The 20,324-nt window shown below is 38.9% G+C and overlaps 1 protein-coding gene across 1 annotated transcript in view; it reads right to left on the bottom strand.

Annotated features, from left to right (window-relative positions):
• Tmem26 (transmembrane protein 26) overlaps positions 1 to 20,324 on the bottom strand; it is a 51,054-nt gene that overhangs the window by 15,778 nt on the left and 14,952 nt on the right. The window contains exons 2-4 of the mRNA XM_036168509.1: positions 17,050 to 17,128; positions 11,152 to 11,265; positions 6,884 to 7,104 (exon numbers count right to left, since the gene is read on the bottom strand). Of these exons, the coding sequence (XP_036024402.1) occupies positions 6,884 to 7,104; positions 11,152 to 11,265; positions 17,050 to 17,128 (414 nt within the window). The remainder of the gene's footprint in view (positions 1 to 6,883; positions 7,105 to 11,151; positions 11,266 to 17,049; positions 17,129 to 20,324) is intronic.

The raw sequence follows: 20,324 nt of genomic DNA, 5'->3' as shown, positions 1-20,324 counted from the left end.
GTGGTCAGTCTGTAAAACAAATGGAAAACTATTACTTGAATAAAATTTCAAAAAGAGAAATTATAGGCATGTCCAGCGAAGACCCAACAGTTCCCAGTTTAAATGAAAAGATAAGGAATACACAGACCTTTCCTAAATGTGCCTCTCAGTACATCATGTCTTCAGTGGGTACAGCTGTTAGGAATTTAAAGGTCTCATCACCATTTCTGCCTAAATTATAGACTGACCACAAACTATATAATTTTACTGGAATTGTGCAGGATTCAAGCTAAAAGTTACACTGGTAATAAATAGATAAATGGGTGGATGGGTGGATAGATAGATAGATAGATAGATAGATAGATAGATAGATAGATAAGCAAGCCAAAGCATCAACCGGTGTCACCCAGAGGTTGGTAGGTTCCTCAGATTAAAAAAACAAAGGCGAGGGCTGAAGAAGTGTCTCAGTGGTTAAGAGCACTTGCTACTCTCTTACAGGACCCAGGTTTAGTTCCCAGGATCCACCTATAACTCCAAATCCATGAACCATCTGCTGGTCTCTGCAGGCACGGAACACATGTGGAGCACATACATGTATTCAGGCAAATGAATATGCATAAAATAAAGCATTTTTAAAGGCCACAAAAGAAGAGGCTTGTGATGATGTTAGAGATAGAGGGAAAATGTCCAGTTATCAGCAACATATGTGATATGTCAAGAGCAGAGGTGAAGAGCCTGTAACTAGAGATCAAAATGTTTAGCAAAAAATAAGGGCATCAAAGCAGCTAATATTTTCAAAAGTGAGAAACCGTTAAGTGTATAAATTGAAGAAATATGGTGTGTCAAAGACTCAACAAATTCACAATCTAAAGATACAGCAACTGTACAAAATGAGTATGATGACACTCTGAGACAACAGTCCAGGGATTGTCTTGAAGAATCCACTAAAAAGACATACAGTTTGACTTCACATCTAGTGTTGAGACCATAAAAGAAAGGAGTGACCTCGAAGATAGACACATAGGAAATATCTGATCTGAGGCTCGGAGAGTCAAAAGTGTCCAAGAAGAAGAGACCAAACATTCAACCACTCATGCATTCAACAGCCACCTTAGAAAGGGGAGGAGTAGAGACAGCAGAGTGAGTATGTAGAGACAATGGTGGAGGGGGTGTGCCCAGTAGCACAGACACATTGCTAGGCAATGGAGAAAAGGAAACCTAGAAGTCAGCAGGGGCAAACTGATCTTTGATGTGCAGGACAACCATGAACAAGCAGGGACGAACATAGGAGAAAATAGCAGTTGGAAAACAATTGGATGACTGAATTACATATACGTAATGTAGATATTTGTACCGTATATGTGTATGCTAAACAGGAAAGTTTGTTGGCCACATGTTCTGTGTAAAATAAAGCTATTCTTCAAACATAAAGACAACTTTTTTTTTCTAGTTAAAGAAAGACTTGCTAAGTTTATCTTAGTAGAAACAATAAATGATGTCATGCAGGATCGGAAGGGTTCTCACCTTTCTAAAATGAAAACATTGTAAAGGACAAAACCATATTGTATGCTATAGCACACCAAGGCATGATATGTGTGTCACTGTAATAGAACAAAGGAGGCTGTAGTCCTTCACGAAGTGGATGGAGCCAGGAGTGAGGATGAAATGGAATGATGCTGTTGCATTTTACTGTAACCACATCAGCATGAACCCATTGTAGAGTGTAGACAAGAACACATCCTTTCTAAGCAAGAAGTATGATACCCCATGGCAGTGGTTCTCAACCTTCCTAATGCTGCGACCATTTAATATAGTTCCTCATGAAATAAAAATTATTTTCATTGCTAGTTCTTCACTGCAATTTTGCTTCGGTTATGAATTGTAATGTAAATAAATATATGCGTTTTCAGATGGTTGTAGGCGACCCCTATGAAATGATCATTGAATCCCCAATGGGGTTGTGACCCACAGGTTGAGAACCCCTGCTCTAGAGGCAACCATACACCTCACCATAGAACAAGACATAGTAAATTTATATTATTGAACCAATTTAAATTATAATAACAGACTACAGTGGAATTAATAAAAACAAAGGAAAGAGAAAATTTTATTTGAGAGATGTTTATTTACTTGGAAATTAAAACATGTCCCTTCCAAATAATCACAAGCCAAGCAGAGAAAACAGGAACAGCTCCAGGATATTCTGAATTATATTAAATAAAGTGATAACACATCGGGATTTAAAGGATGTTGGGATAGCGGTGTTGAGAAGAAAACATATGGCTTCGGAGGCTTATGCTAGAGAAGAAAGATTAGTAATCTAAGGTCTCAGTAAGAAATGAAAAACTGCAAATAGTCCAAAGCAATAACAAGAAAGAAAAGAAAATCCCTCAAACACCAGAGCAGAAAACGAATAAAATGTAAAACAGAATATCCATCAGGTCAGTAAAACCCAAAGCTGTTTACTTAGAAAAATAAGAAGAATCCGTAGTCCTCACGCAACAAGTAAACATGCCCATCCCCCCTTGGGCAAGGGAGTGAATGAGCATGTAAATCCAGGAATGAAAAGGAGGCTCAGTCCTGACTCCACAGAAATTAACACCTGTGTATTAACGGTAGGATAACTTCATGACAAAAGATGGATTATTTAGGTGAAAGAGGAAAAAAGATATCCTAGAAAGAACAACACACACCTAAACTCAGAAAAATGCAAAGCACTGATGAGTCCTAGGGAAGCAATGATACTGTCTTAGTAATTAGATAAAATGAAGAAAGGAAGGAGAGAGGTGAGAAAGAGAAGGAAGAGGAAGGAAGAAAGGGGAAAGGAAACCGCTTCCCACAAAGGCTCGATACAGCTTGCTGCCTTGGAGAATTCTGTAAAATCGTCAAGGAAATAATATCAATTATGCAAAAATTATTTTCAGAAAATTTAAAAAAAAGAGGGAATTCTTCCTGAAGTGTCTCTAAAAGCCAGTGTTACCTAATTCAAAAGCCAGAACAAGGCATTGTTAGAGATAATACTAGGAAACAGTACACCACATAAACAAGCTAGAAGAAATGACACATGTTGGCAAATAAGACCAAAAAGTGTGTTATAAAGGATTATGCAGCACAACTAAATTCAATTCATACTGACATCAAGGGCAGTTTAATATCTGAAAATCAGTTAATATAATAGAGGGCAACCAAAATAAAATCATATTAATAAAGGCAGACTTCACGATATTCAATACACGTAAGAATAAATTCTCAATAACCTAGAAATAAAAATACATTTCTTCAAGTTAATAAAATAGTTTGTGCATATCAAATGTTAACACCATCCTTAAGAGAGACAGACAGAATGCTTATCTCTAGAGATCGACATGTAATAATCTCACTACTTCTGTTCAACGCAGAGAAAGCTGCTAGGTAGTAGAATAAGACAAGAAAAAAGAATTCATGTAACATACGATGGCAACAATCAGAAGTGCCTTTCCTAATGAACAGCATGATATAATATAGAATAAAACCTAGAGATAAAACAAAATGAGCAAGTTTTGTATGTCATTGCTAGTTATAAAATCATTATGGAGGTGCCGGGAGGCAGAGCCAGGCAGATCTCTGTGAGTTCGAGGCTAGCCTGGTCTACAGAGTGAGATCCAAGAGAAGCACCAAAACTACACAGAGAAAACCCTGTCTTGAAATCCACCCCCCAAAATCATTATGGAGGCAAATATGCTTTTATTAAAGCAACTAAAAATTAGAAAATGGAAGTTAAAAAAATTCCATTAGAAAGAATATAAGAAACAATAAAAGATTCAGGAGAATGATTTAGAAAGTAGAGAAAGACTTGAAAAGCAAAGGTAAATGGAAGAGTATATAAGCTCAGAATCTTCACATTCACCGATGAGAGGCCTTCATAATGTCAAGATTCTGAACCTTCGCAATGGACCTTTAAAGTCACCTCACTTCCTTCCAAGACCACAAAGTATTCCTTTTGTGTGTTTGATTTTTTAAAAAACTTTGCAAGATAATCACATCTGTGCGCATACACAAAGGCCCTGGGTTACCAGAAGCAATGATTTTAGAAAGTAATGTTATGTGTCTATAGTACCCTACTTCAAAAATCACCATAAACTACCATGACAATGGTGTGATATTCATATAAAGACAAACACAGGCTCCGTTGGCACTCTTACACCTGTAGTCAATTGATTTTGAGTAAATATGGCAGCTGAACTCAGAAAGAACATTTTCAATAAATATTTTTGAGGCAATTAGTCGAATCTGGTTCAACAACTAATTCTGGGTCAATGCCAAAAACATTGAACTTGAAAGTTTACTTCACAGTGTACACAAAATTAAATCAAATGGAAACACACACACACACAGACACACACACACACACACACACACACACACACACACACACACACACACACTTGACATTTTGCTTATCTTCTTAAAACATAGGTAAGATTCAAGCCAGGAACTTAGAACTTGGAAGCAAGCTTTTTGAAGAGAGAAAAATCTTGAGATACATTCTGGGACTTGATCACGGTGTAAGGTACTTTGGAGTCATGGAGGTGTGAGGGGGCACATGGGAAATTGCACATGGGCTACTGGCACAGTCCAGGAGCCTTCTAAACAAAATGACTTCCCTTTGAGAAGACACAATTGAAAATGATATTTAAAAACAGAACCTGTAACAAAAATCCTATACTATCCACGGGAAGGTGTTTGAAGGACACACAAGTTCTTATAAAATATTGTATAACATTAATATATAATCCACACACATAGTACAATCAACTTGGAATCGTCTATAGTATACTTTCTATCCATGGATGAGAAGCCTGCAGATACAAGGGCCAGCTATAATTTATTCAGCCCCATTAAGCATCAACTTGCATGAAATGCAAGTTCAATTTTTCCAAAATATATACTCAGAAAGTATTCAGATTGAATTGTAAGTGACAGAAAAATTTGGGGGATTGATGGTGTTTTGAAACATCAAATGCTCCCTAAATTCTTGCTGAACTAAAACAGTCCTGTTCTGGCTGAACTGCATGTTCTCTGGTTCATAAAATGCTTATGGTTTTGCTCCCCAGGCTCCACCCTACACAGTACCTGGCACGTGTTACATAACAAACCAGTTCTTAGTCAATTAAACAGTGCCTAGTGACTTCCAAGGGTCCTTTTTATGGGTCAAGCAATTAAATAAACTTATTTAATAATCAACATTTATTGGTAAACACGGGATACATTACTCTTTGATGATACTTCTGGATGGGACTCGAAAAGCCCATTAAGATAACTGGGTTTGGCATTTCTCTCATTTTATGATTAGCTCCATAAAACATAGCCCTCCCCAAGCCCTTTTACTATCCCATGCCGCCTCTGTTCTCTGTAGATATTTAGCATGTATGCATTCATTCCCAGATAGGGGTAATTTGTTATCATCATGGTGCCATGTCTCTGTAACTATCCACACTCATTATTTCACATGCTACATCACAATCCACTCATGTTCTTCCAGTAATGACATTGTATTATAATTATCTTAAACATATTTGAAAGCATTATGCAATGTAAAGGGCTGATCCACCATAAGGCATTGAAACCACAAGATTAAAATAAACACTGTGATGACGGTGATCCACTTCATATAGGATTCCTCAAAAAAGAATGCCAATTTAATAAACTAAAAGAAAAATTAGTATGCACAAAACAATGAGTGTTCTTGAAAAAAAAAATATCCCTTGTTTATAAATAGTGATTCACACTATAATTGAGAAATTAAGCTTATTCAATAAGTTGGTGTGTTTTGCTCAGGCTTTATGCTATGTTTTTGAGGAGTGTGGGATAAAGTAAACTGTAGCATTAAAAGCCAGCCTCATTCCAATTTATTTTTATAGCATCATACAAAACAACCCAAGCTTAAAGTACATTCAGGCACGGGGACTCAAATCCCTAATGGGAAGAAAGCGGCTCCGTAAACAGATGTGATCATGGATTCTGAGTTTATTTGCTTGTGGCAAAAATAAAAGCACCAACTCAATAAGTTTTAATTTATAGGCATCTCCACCAGAAAGCCTTTGGGCGCTTTGAACAAAACTGACTAAATATAAAATTTCATACAATAAAACTTCATCTGCTTCATTCTTCTATCTTATCAGGAAATGTAAATTCTTTAGCTGCAGAAAGGGACAATTTCTCCATGTCTCTTGGAACTATGCTGTGATCCAAGAGAAAATGTTGCCATTGGCTATATTCCTGACACCTGGCTGAAGATGAAGGAGACACCAGAGAATCTCCAGATACCTCGAGTCACTCTGGTTCTGCCCTGGCCCTACTGGATTGCTGGTGCAAATATATGGTGGCTGGTTCTAATCGAGGTTGGATATATCCTGTCCCTTTTCTCCCCTTTTTACTGTAAAGATTGGTTCCTAGTATATAGCTAAAGATATGTGTGTATATATAGTACATGCGGTGTACATGTAAATACATGTTCATGGGTGTGCATGTGCTGATGTGACTGCACATGTGTGAAAGCGCATGCAAAGCCCAGAGGTTTGATGTTGGGTGTGCTCCTCTATCTGTATTCACCCTATTTCTGAGTCGCTCTCACTGAACCTAGAGTTTACAGATTTGGCTTGAATGGCTAGCCCCTGAGTCTTAGAGATTCTCCTGTTTCCATGTTGCAAGTACTGGGATCATAGACACACACCACCATGCCTAATATTTACATGGGAACTGCAGATCCAAACTCAGGTCCTGATGCTTATGTGGCAAGCAGTTTACTGAATAAGTCATCCCTGGAACCCTCATATAAAGATACCTTTAAAAACCTTATTCACGCAAAGTACAAATCAGAGACAATGAGACAGAAGTGTGGTGTCGACTTAGAATCAGACCTTACCTGACATTATTTTCCTTCAGAGTCTCAGTGGTGAATTCCAGTATGTCTGCTGCTGTCCCCACAAACATCAGAAGAAGTTCTGAGAGTTGGTCTCGAGTAATGGTGCCTCCAATGGGCAGAAGCCACCGTCCAATGATCAATATTAACAGCAGTGTTTGATGGAGTCCTAGGGTCCAGACTGGTTCGCAGACCATGGATAAGTTTTCTACAAGCACCAAGGCCTGTTGAACACAGACATTAGGAACCATCAGTGTGTAGAAGATTACCTACTTCAACATGGCTTTCAGTCAACAGTGTACTACTGTCAACATTTCCCATGAGTCATTCTTCATTTACTAAAGAAATAGCTCTTCTTTTAGATGAACACTCTAAAGAGGAACTATAATGGGGTCCTTAAGGTAGAACTTACTTAGCATGTGGCTAATTTAAACCTTAAACTGTTAGTAAGACAATACCTTGTAATGGTTAAAGGACCAATGTAATAATGTTTTAAAGATCATTATGTACTTTATTATACTCCATAATAAAGTATAACACACAGCAAAGTGTGATAAATTCTATATTAAAATTATAAAAAAATCCAATATTTTCCTTTTACTGATTTTAAGTCTGAATTTACTAAGATTGGAATTTTTAGTACAATATAATCTTCCTTTTTTTATCACTGCTTTAAAACTCTAACCAGAAAAAAATTAGCATTTATCTGTTTACTTAATTGAAGGAAATAATTGTAATACTTCCTATCTTTACTCTGAATACATAGCATATTATTCAATAATCCATAATTTAGCAAGAAAAAAATCAGTCTACTTTTACTCTTAGGTTTTGAGAAAAACTTAGGTCCGCTAATATATCCTGGAGGAAATATACTTCCCATTTAATTTCTAAGTAAATTTCAAATTATGTTACTACTGGCTTAGGCTAAAATATTTAAAGATTACAAGATCTATGGCACAAGTAGACAAGATAATGATTCCGGGTGACCTCTGCAAAAGACACAGTTACCCTTGGGCAAAATTGGCGTATGCTTCTTGCTCAGTTGTCCATCCCAAAGTCATAGTACAAAGGAAGAGAAATGACCAGTGAAGAGGAGGAGGACCTGATTGAATCCATGCAGGCAGATCAGAATTTTTTTTTTGTCACTTTCTTCTTAATGTTTCTCCTGTGAGGCTTTGCATATAACTCATTCAACTCACAGGGGCAACCCATTATCAGGATAAGGTGAAAAACTAGTGACTTGTCCTCAGTGACATAGGTAAGTTCTAACTAGAACTTGAACAGTAATGCATTCACTGCTCTAGTCTATTCTGGGGTTCAATAACGTATCTTATTTTAGAAAACGTCTTTCGGTAGTAGAGACATTTGCTTGTCTTGAGTCTCTTCTGTGAGCTGTTTTCAAACAGGTCACTATCAGCTGGCTGACTATAAGATGTGTGAAGAAAAAGAGCCACTCTATCATTGTATTTTGACAAATACCCTTTTCTATTACAGGGATATTATATACATACATATATACATATTTATATATATATAATGAATATATATTTATATATTCCTAGCTACTTCAATAAAATAAAAGAAAATAAGTTATGTTCATTGGAAGAAGAAATAGAACTGTCTTTGTTCAGATATCACATAATTTTATATGTACAAATTCCTAAAGAACTGGTAGGGGAAAGAAGAAAAAACTTTCCTGGAACAAATAAACAAATTGTAGAATAAAGATTGATATTCAAGAGTCTATCTTCTTTCTGCATATTAGTAAAGAAATAGATGTTGAAGCTAAAATTCAGAATCCCTTACATTGTCACTGTGAAAAATAAAACACTTGGTTATGAATCTAACAAAATGTTAAAGTACATATGTGTTGTACATACATATATGTTGAAACATATGTTATATTAATACATATACGTCAGATAGATAGATAGATAGATAGATAGATAGATAGATAGATTAGATAGATAGATAGATAGATAGATAGATAGATAATAAAACTAACAAATGTTGAGGTGTTAAACCAGTCTTTCTGTTTTCTAGATAGTACTAGGAGTCAAACACAGGCCCTTGTATCATGAGGCACATGCTCTAGCTGTAAGCTATGTCCACAGTCCTTGAAGGTTGCAGTCATCACGGACTAGCTGGAGAGATGTCTCATGTTCATTGATAAGGAGACTCACCATTGTCAACATGTCAGTTATTTTGTGAGTGTTGAAGAACTGAGTCTAAGGATAACACGGAGAACTAAAATATCCACCATAGCTCACACATTATTAAAGGAGCACAAAACTGGAGTTTTGTAATTACTGCTGCAATTACAAAGACAGTATACTTTGGGTAAAAAGTATAGACAAATAGGTTTGTAGGACAGAATGGAGACCCTAGAAACAGACTGCACAAACCCACAAGTAATTTTCAATGTGTTAGCAAGTGTAATTCAGTGGAGATAACTGTTTTCAGAAAATAGTGCTGGAATAACCAGGCCTCAACAAGCCAATGAATAAATAAATGAGCCACGTGGCTCTATGGAGCTTCCAATTTCACAAGATTCAAAGAACTAGACAAAGCTGTAAAGTGCTCAGAAGGCTACATCAGGGAACAGCAGCATGGCATGTGTTATGATGGTGATTTTAGATACAATATCCAAGGTAGGATCTGAGAAAGCATTAGTAAGCTGATCTTCACTGTAATTAAATCTTCCTATTCTACAGAATAGGAAAAGAATGAAAGGACAAGTCAGAGGCACTGGAAGAAATATTTCCAAGAGAGGCACATCTAAAGGACTGTTACCCAAAGCGTATAAAGACCCATATAATTCAACCGGAAGGTAACAGACAAGATAGACAAGTGGGCCTATTTAGGGCAGGCTGCTCAGTGGCTGGATGTACTTAGCATATGCAGAACCATGGGCTTGGTCTCTTTCATCAGAGAGAGAGAGAGACAGAGAGAGAGAGAGAGATGGAAGAAGAAGGAGGGAGAAGAAGGGAAGGAAGGCTGGAAGAAACAAAGGATAGAGCAGTGTTCTCTACCTTCCTAATGTGGAGACCCTTTAATACGGTTCCTCATGTGTGGTGACCCCCAATCATAAAAGTACTTTTGTTTCTACTTCATAATTATCATTTTGCTACTGCTATGAGCCATATTATAAATATCTGTGTTTTCCAATGGTCTTAGATGACCCCTGTGAAAGTGTCTTTTGACCCCCAATGAGATCATGATCCACAGGTTGAAAACCAGTGAGATAAAGGGAGATGGGGAGGGAGAGGGAGAGGGAGATGGAGGGAGAGAGGAAGGGGTCTCCCTTGTCAGAAGTGGTTTGGATGGGTGGAAAGGGAGGGTCATTGATAGGCTAGCACACATTTTGGACAGATACTATAATACATGTGTCTAAAAACCCACAGAACATGCAATACCTAAAGTGGGCTCTTACCTAAACTATAGACATTTCATGATAATGACACATCCATGGAGGTTCATTAATTTTTTGGTTAAAAATATTGGGACTGGTGAATATAGCTCAGTTGGTAGAGTACCTATAATTCATGAGGCCCTGGGTCCCATCTCCAGCACCACATATACCTGATTATAGGTATATGCCTAAATCCTAACACGTGAAAGGTAGAGGCAGGAAGGTTAGAAGCTCAAAGTCATTCTTAGCTACCCAGTGAGTTTTTTCTTTATTGAGAAATTTTTTATATATTTTACATACCAACCACAGATGCCCCTCTCTTCCCTCCTCCCATCCCCTCCCTCAGCCTTGCCCCACAACTTACCCTCATTCACTCCTCCAAAAAGGTAAGGCCTCCCAACCTTGGCTATGTGATAGCCTGTCTGTAATCTATACAGATGTTGGACTAATACCACTAAGGTGCAAGATATGTTAAGAGGGATGATTGTATATATATGAAAGAAAGAGGTATAGAGGTAATTAGCCACCTTCCTCTCAGTTATGCTGTGAATTTGAATTTACTCTGATGAAAGGAAGATAATTATTATGCACAACTGTATATAAAGTATAGACATAATTAGATCACATAAATTTGTAACAATATAATTAACATGCTGCAATATGATACATTTTAGTTTACGGTTCTATACACTTGTTGTAAGAGTTGTGTTCCTAATGCATGTGTTTATTAATGTCAAGTACATCATCATGTAGGTGATGAATGTGGGTTTAATGAATGAAATACATCTTTTACAATTCTTATGCCCCAAACTTTTGCAGCTTTATGAAACTTTTCATAAATGGTGGAAAAAGCTCTCACCATCTCCAAGATCTTTTCCATTTCATTGGTGTGTTTGTGGGACACCAGGGTTTGATTGACATCTCCTCTTCTGCTGAAGTTCTGTGCCAGCTCCTCAGACGGGGTGCTGCAATACTAAGAATTGAGGGTGGGTGTACAAAACTATCACAACGAAGTAACAGCAAAGTAGCTTCACTCCATGCAAGAGACAATGAAAGTATGGGACATTTACAGAGACCTTGTGAACATAACATGAGACCAGAATATGAGGTGGATAGTGCTCACTGCCTGACTCCCTTTCCCATGGCATAGGAAAATACAGATGCTGAGCCATCATAGACAGCTGCAAAATCTATGGGTTAGTAACTGGGGTCCCTTTCTTGAATCTTTGTTGGAACAATTGTGGTACAAACGCTGAGAATACATTTGAGACTGTTTCTTACCAAGAAAGCTCTCTATCTAAAAATATCATTCCAGTTAAGTAAATAATCTAATTACTTTTCACCCTCTGGGCCAGGCATCAACACAAACAAAAAGTCAGTATGTCCAGTGTCCCAGATGTCGGTGCTATTACGAAGCCAACTTAGGGCTGTAGGAAATTTGGTAATTGAGCTAAAAGATGCTTTCCTTCTTTCCTTTTTTCATCCTGTACATGAATTTCTGGAAACGAACTGTCTATAATCTTATCTAGCCAGATATTGGGAAACGGAGATAGAATATGAGGTGGAAAAAATCTGTAAGACAACAAGGAGACACAGCTGGCTGTGTAGTCGTTGTGGTCGTATACTTTACAAGCTGGCTTTGGAGAGTGGTCAACTCTTTTAAGCATCTGCAGTGCTGGCATGTTTTATAAACACACACACACACACACACACACACACACACACACACACACCCCAGAGACAGAGACTGAGAGACAGAGAGAGACAGTCAGAGACACAAAGAGAGAGTCTGAGATGAGAGAGACAGACATAGAGTTCCTACCACCACTATTACCACAATCGCCACCATCACCACCATACTTCATGATTACACATTTCTCTAGAGAGAAATTATTGGGAAAAAAGAGCTAAAGCTGTAAGAAATGGGTTTTTTCCCTAGTTATTCTCAATGTCACACCATTTATTCTATAAATGCTGTGGGATGTTCTGTATGTCAAATGTGTTGCTCTGATTGGTTAAAATAAAGTGTTGATTGGCCAGTAGCCAGGCAGGAAGGATAGGTAGGCCGGGACAAGGAGGAGGAGAATTCTGGGAAGTAAAGGCTGGGGCAGAGAGACACTGCCAGTCGCCTCAATGACAAGGAAGATGTAAGGTACTGGTAAGCCACAAGCCACGTGGCAAAGTGTAGATTAATAGAAACAGGTTAATTTAAGATAAAAGAAGCAGATAACAAGAAGCCTGCCAAGGCCATACATTTTGTAAACAATATAAGTCTCTGTGTGCTTACTTGATTGGGTCTGAGCCACTGTGTGACTGTTGGGTAAGAGATTTGTCCTGACTGAGGGCCAGGCAGGAAAACTCTACCTACAAGTAAACAATAAAGTTAGCCCAGAAGCCATTGTTTTCTTCTTTCAACCTATATGACTACTGTTGTAAGTGAAGTAACATGAATTATTAGGAGTATGAACACTAGGTGTATATGTACCTGTGTGTGTACATGTATATATGTGTGTACATGCAATTGAAAGTGCAAGAAAGTGTATGTGTGTGTGGAATGTGTATGTGTATGCACATGTGTGTGCATGTGTGTGCATGACTCTGTTCATATTCATGTGAATGAATGTAGGTGAATGTGTGTGCATGTTGTGGTTACATGCGTATATGTGCACATGTGTATACATGCATGCCATTAAGGTTTAAAAAAGAGATAATGGAGACAAAACATTTCATCTTTGATCCAAACCCCAAATCATATCGTTGGCAGAGTATCATTGTGAACCTAAGTATCTAATCGTCACTAGAGATAAAATTTTGACCACCTTTTTGTTACAGGCATGAAAATATACTGTGTGTTAAAAGTGGTGAGGTGATAGGTTCTGATAACTTTTATCTCTAAAACTCTAAAACATCTTGTTGTTAAAGGAAAATGTAACCCTTGAAGGTGGTGCCTTCTGATGTGGAAGCAAACAGCTTTGCATGTTCATCATAGTGCTAATTGAACTCTTCTCCTTTCCTGTTACTCAATTTTAGATTAGTGGGACTCTTCTTTGCAGGACATTAAGGCTGCCACAAACAGGGGATGGACTTCTTAACCCTAATTTGACTTTCTCTGCTTTTGTGTCTGTCATTCAAGTAGGCATCATTAATACAAGGGATTTTATGAAGCATGTTACTTATTTATAGCTATGTCATTACAACCTAAAAATATACCTTTGACTCAACGATAACAAGGGCATCACAAAGAGCTGGGCGTTTCTGTTGCTTTCAGTGAGCTCTGTCACAAGCAGAGCTCACATGTGGTTAGAATTGAAATCCTTAGGACATTTTTGTTTATGTGTGTGTAGATCACATTACTTCAGGGATGAAGGTATGAAACTGGTCATCCAGAACAACTGGGATATAAATAAATGGAGAATACAAATAGAAATTGAGATTCATTATTTAGTTTTAATTATGTGTACATGTATGTCTCTCTGTGTTTTTATGTCACATGTCTGTAAGTGACTGAAGAGGCCAGAAAAGGGGGGTCAGAATTTCCTGGAGCTGGAGTTATAGGAAGTCAAGCGTCCAGTGGGCGTCAAGACCTGAACTCGGGTTCTCTGCAAGATTAGCAAGTGTTCTTAACCACTGATCCATCTCTCATTTCATATATGGAAAGGAAATGATCCTATTCCATCATGGATAAACTCAGGTGATCCTTTGCAAGCTCCCCTGAAACATTAGAGAGTGTATTCTGGACCAGGTGTTGGTTCTGAGCTTAAAGCCTTCTAAGCCCCTGGCTTCTCATTGATAAAACAGAAATATCTGGACCATGCCTAATGTACGGAGTCATTAAATCTTTAAGTGGGAAGAATCTATCTGAAAACTCTGTGAAATGTCAGTTTCTATGCAACAAAATGGATTACCACAACCACCAGAGGACAGAGGTGATTTCTGTATCTCCCTCAATTCCAAAATGCCACTTTGTATTTCTTTAAACATACTGCCAATATTTCTCTCTCTCTTTTTCGACTTCCATGCTGCCTGCCCTGCCTGCTTCAATCTCCAGGTATTCGTTTTAATTTTCAGTGTCAAACCACGGCAGTAAAGGTTCGATTTCTTCTGTAGTATGAAAATCACAGGAGCTCTGCCCAAGGCTCAAACTCTCTCTCTCTCTCTCTCTCTCTCTCTCTCTCTCTCTCTCTCTCTCTCTCTCATTACAAAGAGAGTTTTTGGTTGCATGCTCTTGGTTGTAATGGGATTTGACCTGTGTATCAATTAGCTGTGTAATCCATTTATATTATGAAAGCATTTGGGAGAAATGAATTATTATTGTGGATGATAGCCATGTCATAGAATTGAATGTGTAGAGGGGAAATTGATTCAAATCACCACAGCATATTTTCATAGTCCTGAAAGGTGACTCAAATGGTCCTCTACCACGTTGTGGGCTTTTATCTATCTATCTATCTATCTATCTATCTATCTATCTATTTATTTTTAATCAAAGCCATGGTGACTTAAGTCAACCAATCTACAGTTACAAAACTACTTTAATGCAGACATTGAAGTTGCCTTGGACTTTAATGAATTATAGCATGAGATCTGAGAAGGAGAAAGGTTTTCTTCATAGCTACATGATTGATATTTGCTTGGGAGTTACATCAAAAGCAACCCACAAAGGTAAATGACTCTCTTTGTGCTTCAAGTTTGCAGGAAGCGTTTTCAGATAAAGTTACATATAAATTGGAGATTCAACCTTGATATAAAATAACAACCGTAGCAAAGAAATATATGCAGGGTCAATTTTGAGCAAATCTTGCCTAAAGCATTTTATCATTGAAGCTTCCGAGGCTCGTATGAGAGAGTTAACATAACAAATGACAGGCTCTTGAGTCTGTGAGCCAGACAAGTCCATGGAGAAAGCAGGTCAATATTTAAACCATTATATAATCCAGGTATACTGGGTGATGCCTGAAGTCTGGAAGGTGAGCCAGGAGGATTACTTCAAGTTCAGGGCCAGCCTGGGTTACAAAGCAAATACCAGGCTAGGCTGTGGCTCAATAAAACAAACATGAGTGATGGTCACTGATTTATAAATGGGGTTTGGATTGCAAGCCATGGTCATTTTCCATGTGTTTGGATAGGTATGGTATGATATATTTTTCTATAATGGATCCATGATATCACTCCCTTATGTTTAATATCTGGTCCATAGAAGAATATTTTATTCTATTTCTATCTTGTGTGTGTGTGTGTGTGTGTGTGTGTGTGTGTGTCTGTGCACATGCACATGCCCACACATATGTGCTGGTCTCTATTGAGGCCAGAAGAGGGCATTAGAGATCCTGGAAATGTTACAGGCAGTTGTGAGCAGCCAAATGTGGGTGCTAGGATGTGAACTCCAGTCCTCTACAAAAGTTTCCTTTTCTTAATGTAGTTTCATTTTTCTTTTTCTTTTTCTTTTTCTTTTTTTTTTTTTGTTTCTCTGTGTAGCTTTGCGCTTCTCCTGGATCTCACTCTGTAGACCAGTCTGGCCTCAAACTCACAGAGATCCGCCTGCCTCGGCCTCCTGAGTGCTGAATTAAAGGCGTGCGCCACCACTGCCCGGCTTCATTTTTACTTTTGTATTTCTCAAAAATGTCTTCCCAGGAATGCCAGAACAGTTCTTAGCAGAGTGAGACTCTCTGCACAACTTCTTGGAATCCCGTAAACTGTAGGAGCTAAATCATATTCACAGAGATAGAGAGACAGCTTAGGGGCAAGAATGATAGACTGAGTTCAAGTTCCCAACACCCATGTGGAAGGTAGGCTTTTCTGCAAGATCCTGTGATCCCAGAGCTGGCAGGGTCAGACACAAGAGAATCCCTGGGCTTCCTGACGGAGTTCAGTGACAGATCTTGCCTTGAGGAAATTTGGCAGAGAGGGACAGAGGAAAACATCCTTTATCTGCTGTTGGCTTCTGCAGGAGGAACACAGTTTCAGATTTGCACGTGCGTATCTACTAGACACATACACATACATCACATCCACACATATACTTACAGACATAATAGATAAATATATCATGGCCACATCCCCTGGTGAACTCTAGCTAGCATGTTGGGAGAAAAGGAGGGTAGATCTTAGAAGAAGATCACTGTGCTGATTGGTTCATTATTTTGTCAACTTGATACAAGCTAGGGTCATCTGAGAAGAGAGAAACTCAACTGGAAAAAAAAATGGCCTCATCAGACTGGCCTGTTGGTAAGCTTAGGAGGCATTTTCCTAATTGGTGATTGATGTGGAAGAGCCCAGTTCACTACAGACAGTGCCACTCCCAGGCAGGTGGTCCCCAGTTCTATAAGAAAGCAGGCCAAGCAAGCTGCGGTGAGCAAGCCAGTAAGAAGCACCCCTCCCTCCATGACTTCTACTTCAGTTCCCGCCCTTAGGCTCTTGCCTTGCTTGAGTTTTGGCCTTGGCTTACCTCAATGACTGTGATCAGTCATATAAGCCAATACACCCTTTCCTTCCCAAATTGCTCTGGGTCATGGTTTTAACCACAGCAACAGAAAGCCAACTAAGATAATCACACACAACAAGTGCTAATTAAATAATCATAACTCAAAAGTGATTGTGACTGCTTCATTTCTTTTTGATAGATTATGACATCACTTTCTTTTGCCCCTGATCTCTTATTTCTTCAATTCTAGATCATTTCCAAACCCTTGAAAAAGCATATAACTGAGAAGGGACTGTTACTGAACATCACCACCTTCTGCTTTTTAGAAAGGAGTACCTGGTTTCCGTGGTGCATTTCAAGGAGCCACAAGGACGGCATGATGTTGATCAGGTATAAAAAGATGGCTGGAGAAAGCCTGGATGGGGAGAAAGGGAGTTTAGCTTTGATTTTTAAAATTTCAAAACAAGAAAAAAATTAAGGAAGGGGCCAAGGAGACGGCTCAGCAGATAAAGTGATTGCTATACAACCAAGGATCTAAATAAAGTCAGACCCCATGTACCTATGTAAATGCCAGGTGACCTTGGGTAATCCCAAAATGCAGAAAGTGGGGTCATAAAACCCCCTGGGTAAGCTGACTGGCTAGGATAGCCAAATGGGCAAATTCTAGGTTCAAGTGTGACACCCTGCCTCGATATGGAAGGTGAAGAGGGACTGAGGAAGGCATCCAATGTCAACCCTTTGCTTTTCATGTGCACATGCACCCCTAAACATTCAAGCTCCCGCAATGTAAATACACATGTACATCATTCTCTCCTCTCTCTCTCTCTCTCTCTCTCTCTCTCTCTCTCTCTCTCTCTCTCTCTCTCACACACACACACACACACACACACACACACACACACACACACACACGGGTGCCTCTCCAAAAGAAGGAAAACAAATGACCGAGCCCAATCACCATCACTATCTGTTATTGTTAATCCCTGTTTCTTCCACAGGGATTACAGAGACCCACAGTAACTGCAAAGCCTCTACCAGCTGCCATTCTCACCGAATCCCTAATCCAATTAATAGAAGCTGACTGTAATATGGCTTTGGGGACAATGCCAATTAGTTTCAGGCACAACACTGCTTATTTTGTGTTTAAGATGTTTTAGAGAAAGTAAACGCAGCCAGAGCAAATCCTGGATTTGTTTCAACATCGCGATTTCAGGGAAATTGATGGTAATTTTTTTCTTTCAATTATCAACATAAATTTCTGAGATCTTGCTAAAACACAAAACCCAAATGATGGGGACAAGAAGCGAGAACAGTTCATTGGTTTCCTGTGCATTTCTTAAACCTGGAAAATTAAAAGAAAAACAACAGTTGGAGGCTTGGCAATCTTTGAGAGGTTAGTTGAGTGTTTGTTTTTTCCTGATGTAAAATTCAGAGGGAGAGCTGAAGAGTGGGCTGATAGACACACCCTTACTTACATTCAAATGGCCCGTGCTGCTAAGCCTACTAATTTGTTTCCCAATCTACACAATGGAGACAAATATGGCAACCACCAACTTTTAATGTCAAGGAGCAATCTGCATGGCGTGGCCAATGGAATTGACTTCCTTAGAGTTCAGAAGGTTGAAGCTCACCACAGTGGGCCAGCATGGCGGGGTCAGGTGAGGCGCCCATTCTGGCTCCTACATGAGAACTTTTGGCTGTTGACTTTGCATAACCATGTCCCAGACTGCATCTTGGCAAAATCCTTTCACTCCCCTCTTTTTAAAGCAGTTTCATAGGACTAGGAGCCACTTGTATAACATAATTTAATCTCTAAATCCTGTCCCATTTATACATGAAATCTGGAGGCTGTGTGCCTCGGTAACTGGTAGACGAAAGTACTCAATGGAAGGGGGATTATACTCCTGTTTATTGTAGAATCGTGCCTGCACTCTTTAGTTTCACACTCTGGAATCACCAGGGGATAGAGTCTTAGTGAGGGATTGTCTGGATTAGGTTGTGTGTTGGCATCCGTGAGAGATTTTCTTAACTGAGTTAATTGACTTGGGAAGATCTGCTCTGAAGGTGGGCAGCACCATCCTCTAGGCTGGCCTCTGAGCTGTGTTGGCGTGGAGACAGCTGGCAATAGAAGAAGCTGAGAGCCCAGCATTTTCTCCCTCTCTCTGTTCTGACTGTAGATACGGTGCATTCCATTCTTGCCTTGACTTAGTCCATAGTAATGGATTGCAACTTAGAATCAGAGACAAAATAAATCTTTTCTTCTCTAAGTGGATTTGGAGTCAGAGTGTTTTTATCACAGGAACAGAAATGAAACTAGCACAGTTGTGAAATGAAAAATGTACCCTTAAGACTTTGAAATAATAAATTGGGCACGAGGATGCACACCTGTAATCTCAGTACCCTAGAGGTTTTTGCAGGAGGATTGCAAACTTGAGGCCAATTTGTCATGGATAGCAGGATTCCTTTTAAGACCAAATAGTAATAAATAATAATAATAATTGAAATAAGAGAAATGTTCTTTCCAAATTTATTTCTTCAATTTGTGTTTTGCTTTGGTTTTGGTTTTGTTTTTTTCAAGACAGGTTTACTCTGTGTCAGGCTGGCCTTGAACTCACAGAGATTCACCTGCCTCTGTCTCTTGAGTGCTGGGATTAAAGGCGTGTGCCACCACCATCTGGCTTGTTTTGTTTTGGATTAAGCTCTTTCTTGATTAGAGTATCTCAGAGTCAAATTTAGCAACTGTAGAGTTGCTAAAAACAAAGCCTCTGCCAAACAACCAAGACATGTCCTTTGAAAATATCCAGTGGAGTGTAGATCCAGGAGCAGACCTTTCTCAGTATAAAATGGATGTTACTGTAATAGATACAAAGGGTGGCAGTCATTCTAAATTAGGAGAAACGGTGGACATGGACTGCACATTGGTCAGTGAAACCGTGCTTTTAGATGAAGAGACAAGAGCAGGAAGCAGAAACTCCAAATGGAGACATAAAGATGAATGATAGCTTAGAAGAAATGTTGACCAGACATCACATGAAGAATATGAATCCTGTTTGGCAGATAGCTTCCCCCAAGGACCAGATGAGGAAGAATTGTGTGCTGCAGCAAAGAAACCAAACATACATGGTGATCAACAAGATAAAGTCAAGCAGAAAGCATTCCTGGGGCCATATTTTCAAGAGAAAGAGAGAGAAAGTAGCATACAGAATTTTCCTTATATTGAGGTAGTTCAGAAAAAAAGAAGAGAGAAGAAAATTGCTTGGACACACATGTAAGGAATGTGAAATTTACTATGCAGATATGCCAGCTGAAGAAAGAGAAAAGAAGTTGGCTTCCTGCTCCCGACACCGATTTCGCTACATTCCACCCAGCACACCAGAGAATTTCTGGGAAGTTGGTTTTCCTTCTACTCAGACATGTCTGGAAAGGGGTTATATCAAGGAAGATCTTGATCTTTGCCCTTGTCCCAAAAGACAGCAGCCTTACACTGCAGTGTTTTCTCCAAAAGGCAAGGACCAGAGGACCTAGATGTTGGAGCAAAAGCAGAGCAGACAACCTTTTTTTTCCATGATAGTTATTTATAGTTAAAGTTGTAATGAACATTGATCTTTGGT

This window comes from Onychomys torridus, chromosome 18 (genome assembly GCF_903995425.1).
Source record: "Onychomys torridus chromosome 18, mOncTor1.1, whole genome shotgun sequence".
NCBI lineage: Eukaryota > Metazoa > Chordata > Mammalia > Rodentia > Cricetidae > Onychomys > Onychomys torridus.
The sequence above is the reverse complement of the archived record's forward strand: the minus strand, read 5'-3'. Positions and strand labels throughout refer to the sequence as shown.